The 4,761-nt window shown below is 35.0% G+C and overlaps 1 protein-coding gene across 1 annotated transcript; it reads left to right on the forward strand.

The window, feature by feature from the left end:
* The first annotated feature begins 620 nt into the window (after window positions 1-620).
* On the forward strand, window positions 621-4,359 carry LOC106622464 (uveal autoantigen with coiled-coil domains and ankyrin repeats). The gene is made up of 8 exons (XM_014241649.3): window positions 621-997; window positions 1,062-1,369; window positions 1,458-1,763; window positions 2,288-2,541; window positions 3,323-3,469; window positions 3,533-3,643; window positions 3,704-3,861; window positions 3,924-4,359. The coding sequence occupies exons 1-8, from the start codon at window positions 793-795 to the stop codon at window positions 4,208-4,210; spliced, it is 1,776 nt and encodes a 591-aa protein (XP_014097124.1). The 5' UTR covers window positions 621-792; the 3' UTR covers window positions 4,211-4,359.
* The last annotated feature ends 402 nt before the right edge of the window (window positions 4,360-4,761 follow it).

Raw genomic sequence — 4,761 nt, forward strand, 5'->3', positions numbered from 1 at the left:
CTTATTTTTACGTTCGATGTGATTTTATTTACTGCTCATATTACTACCATTATCATAACCCTGTCCACGGCAATCTTCTAAAGAAATGTTGTAATTTTCCAATGTTTGCAAATTAAAGCGGCAATAGCTTTGCCAATTTTTTCTTGACAATCTATAAAACCTTCCTTTATAGGTAATTATTTGGAATGTCATTAGCCTATTTGTTTTGCAATAGACCACTTAAAATTCAAAGAAAATATCAAAACAAAATTTAAAAATAGTGCCTGTGTCATGTGATATTTCGCATACAAAATTATCGTAAATCGGTCCAAAAATTCTCAAGACCTTCAGAACTTCCTATTATTACTTAATCATTATGAAAGGCAGTGAAATAAACATCCATTGAAGGTATTTGGTTATAGATCTACCTTCGAGATATCAATGTTAGAAAAATAAATACTTAAAATACATAATATGTCGACCACTTTTCATAATAAACAATTATCATTCTTTACCACTCAATAGAAATCCCATCAAATCCCAATTAAAAATATACTCAAATATTTTGAGAAATTTTTGGTTTTTTAAACTTTGACATCTTATGATCTTCAGAAATGATTCAGTTTTAAAATATTCGTTGTCAAAAAGTGAAAATTTTGTATAAGGCAATTTTGACCGCGTTAATTTTATTTCCCAGACAAATAATAGCAATTAAATATTCCAAAAAAGTAGCAAATATTAAAGCAATTAGTAAAATCTGTAGAAAAATAAATTTTTTAGTAACGCCTAAAACTAATTTCCAAACAAATAAAAATGGTTGGAATTAAAGGTTTGCGAGAGAAGCATGCAGCCCGGCAGCCAGCAAATCTTATGATGGCGCCGAAGCCAGTACATCCGCGCGCCGTGCGAACACACGGTTTCTTCGGTGTCTCGTTTGTGCGTCAGCATATGGTCATAGATGATCGCTGGACACCAACTTCTTTGACGGAGCAATTCAAGGGCATGGCTGATTTATTATGTAAGTTTTTGACTGAACTGAAAATGTGAGACGTTGCTCATAATTGTAATCCTACATGGAACAGCGAAACGTTTGGTTTTCAAAAAGCTGGAAGCGGCAGCCAATCACAAGCGATATATACGCGAGAATCGTAATTTGAAGCGTCAATGCCGCGACGGCCGTACGAAGCTCTCAAATGTGCTCTACGGTGATAATACTAAGAAAATACGAAATTTTCTAATCAACCACAAGGATATGCAGCGCTTGTATCAGAAGATGCCCGTCGAACTGGTTGTGGATAATATCAATCAGCGTACATTTGTGATGCGTAAGGAGCGTGATCGTTTAAAGTTTCGACTGGATCAGCTGAAGAATGTGTACAAGGAAAAGCTGGTTAATATTGTTGTATTTTATTTACTAGGAAATGTTTAATTTCTCTCTCAACCTCTCTGTATAAATTATATTTTTCTCTTCCTTTTAGCTCGAGCGCGCTGTTTTGCAAAATCGCATTAAGTACGAGAACGAGTTTGTATTGGAGGAGGAGTTGAAATCACGCGTTTTCCGCAAGAAAATTGAGAACTCCAACGTGCGCTTAAAGGCGATAAAAACTATTAATGGCACTTATAGAAAGATGATTCAGGTGCTGCGACACGATGGTATTTTTTATGAGCCAATTTTACGTTCGCTCAGCCAAGACATTGAGGATCAGTCCAATTTCATTAAGCATATCTTGTATTTGGGCATGCCGGCGATTGCAAAGTTTAAGGAACTTAGTGAGGAGTATAGGGTAAGTGCTTATCTCGTAGTGGTAAAAGCAAATACGCGGAGGGTTAAGTGTTAAGTTAGAGAGTGAGGTTGACTCTAGTAAGGGATATCAAGTGGCTTAAAAATTTAACCAATAATCCCCTTGACTATCACGATGTTGGAATATCACAAATTAATACCGACTGGTAATTTCAGTTCCAGACAATACACCTGGTTTACTGGTGTGGAATGACATCCTAGATAACGAAAACATTTTATATAGCATTTTTCGAGCTCACGCAAGGTGCATAGCTCAGTTCTCGATCACAAGAGGTGAGCAGAGCATTGCCGCGTTGCCAGTCCGAACATCTCCTTGATGTTGGTAGTACTTTAACGATTGTTGGAATTTGGGTAGCCAGAAGAAAACATGGAAAATCACATTTGATATGCTAGTGTTGTCGAAACATCAAATTTTGTAATCCCCAACTATCGCCCACTATAATTAAGCTTTCTTCATTTACATTTCCAACTAAATATATATTATATTTCATATTCAAACTAATTTAGCAAATGGAAGATAAGTCGCGTAAAAGTATGCAAACTAAACTTCAAATGATGTCTCAATATCGCAAGGAGGGAAAACGGGCAAGTGTACCCAAACTTGCACAGAAACCGGAAGACCCCTTATCGAATGCTAAGCGTTATGTCCGTGAAACAGCGAGTATGTTATTCCTCAAGAATGAGTTGGAAGTCATTGAGGACACAATAAAACAAGTAAAATTCGCAACGCTTTGTTCTCAAGCCAAAGAGATTTACCCAAGGTGAGAGAAAATATTTGTAAAGTTACTTAAAATTTAAAGTTATATAATATTGGCATATTTAATTATTAAATTCGCATGGTACAATCGGTAGATTTTGTTCATAATTTAGTTGCTACTTCCTTATAAAGGGTACGGGCAAAGTAAGATCAACCAAAGAGAGAAAGAGAGATGTTAAGTTATTCTGAGTACTTTATCTATGTCTACACGGCACTAAATATTGACTCGATTTGTGTAGGTTACATTGATAACTTCACATGTTACTTCAACTCAACTCGCTTTAAAAGTGAAGCTTCAAGTGCTAATTTAGTTATTAACATATTAGCTTATTATGACCATATTAACTTCGCTGTTTACTACACATTAGGCGGACTCTCTTGCTCTTGCAAATCCCTTGCCGGTGTACGGATTGCGCCTAAAGACTATTTTAAAATATCTATACACTCCACAATTAAATAAACCAAAAAGTATGTGTGTATATAAAGTCGTGTTTTTTCAAGTTTTGAAGTGGCATGCTTTTTAAAATTTGTTAAATATGCAAATTTAAACTTTTACTCTAAATATATTTACCACACAAAACATGTTAATATTGCATTATCAACTCAGAATATGAATTTAAGAATAAGCACACTCCTTAACCTCAAATAGAAAATTATATAGTTATATTTTTACAGTAAAGTAAAATTGAGGTTACACAATATAAGTCCCTATATTGTATTCCTTGCAGCGCTAATTGTATATACATATTTGTCCGTTTCATTTCATTGTTTACCTTCTTTTCCAGGATAAAATCACAAGTGGAGAATAATTTCAAGTTGAATAAAATGATTGAGAACGATATGCTTGGGCATCAAACACTGGAAACAAAGATGAAGCGTGCGGAGGTGTTAGAGGGCATTTTGGTGAATAATTTATCGGAGCAGGAGATAGAGTGAGTTTATTGCATGTTAGACGTTGTGTACTTATCAATAACATTCGGTCAAACAAAATTTAGGCGCCTCGATCGCATACAGGAGCTTAAAGACGCCATCAAACAGGAGGATCAAGAGGAAGAGAGAATGATTGCGTACATCAAGAATCGTGCCGATGCATATGTGATGCTGCGGTATATGTTAAAATTTTACGTAATACAATATAATTTAAGACTTTGTTTTTCCTTTCTCAGCTTCTCTTTGTGGAACTTGAGTGAGATACTCCGTCATGTCGATCGCCCCGATAAGCCTTCGCGTATAAAATATCCGAATTCATACCTACGCTTACCGCTGTTGAAGTTTGAGATGTTAACTATGCGCGCTTGTCCCCCTGAGCATTACGAGGAGAATAGTAATAATTTCAAATTTTACATATAGTTGACAGAGTAAGAGTTACTAGATTTCTCATTTTAGTCGATACAATTATGCATTCGGTTATCCGAAAGGTCTATAAGTTAATGCGCGCCTACAAAGAGGAGGTTCCAGCCGCCACAATGGAGCGCTACATTGATAGCTACCAGAATGAGTTCCTCGATAGCATGGAAATCGAAGATGCCGGCGATAGTAACGAGGTACAAGAACAGGAGGAGGAGGAAGATCTCTTGCAGGAATCGAAACCTTTGCAAAACGTACCCAATCGCAAACAGATCAAAGCTCAAAGTGCCAAATTGGTCGAAGAGCTGTCTAAAAAGGAAGATTAAATTAGCGTTCTTGTATCGATTGTTGGTCTTTGTGATTTATGTATGCATAAATATATTTACATAGTAAAATTTGTAGTAGAAGTCATATTTACATTACGAAATATTTTATAATTAATATGTTAATATATTTTATATGTATTTTGACTGAACTTTTATTACTATTATTTAAATTTAATTTATACATATATAAATTTAAGCCCCTAGTAACTATTAGCAATATTGTTAGATACATTTCGCGTAAATTCAATTGGAATAACGAAAAACTTTATATAAGTATATGGGAATAGGGGAAGTATTGAACCATACTTAACCCATGTTTCTTATCATTCAACCTTATCGTCGGGGACGATGAGCACCATAACATATTGAACACGCATTGCAAATTGAACAGCACTTTCCGTATTAATGAACAATTCGATTTCGATCATTTTTAGGTGAGGCGCTATCCTATGTTGGGTGACAATTTCGATAATTTTTCTGTATCCTTATTATTATGATTAGCGCAAAAATTGTTAAAATGTTTTTGAATAATCCTCTATTGTACCAAGATC

Source organism: Bactrocera oleae, chromosome 2, assembly GCF_042242935.1.
Source record: "Bactrocera oleae isolate idBacOlea1 chromosome 2, idBacOlea1, whole genome shotgun sequence".
Taxonomy (NCBI): Eukaryota; Metazoa; Arthropoda; class Insecta; order Diptera; family Tephritidae; genus Bactrocera; species Bactrocera oleae.

Excerpts from the sequence above, each read along its gene's own strand:
- LOC106622464 (XM_014241649.3), top strand. The coding sequence starts at position 793 with ATGGTTGGAATTAAAGGTTTGCGAGAGAAGCATGCAGCCCGGCAGCCA. Across the intron at positions 1,370-1,457 it reads ATGTGTACAAGGAAAAGCTG|CTCGAGCGCGCTGTTTTGCA; the intron begins GTTAATATTGTT and ends TCTTCCTTTTAG. Across the intron at positions 3,862-3,923 it reads TGAGCATTACGAGGAGAATA|TCGATACAATTATGCATTCG; the intron begins GTAATAATTTCA and ends TTCTCATTTTAG.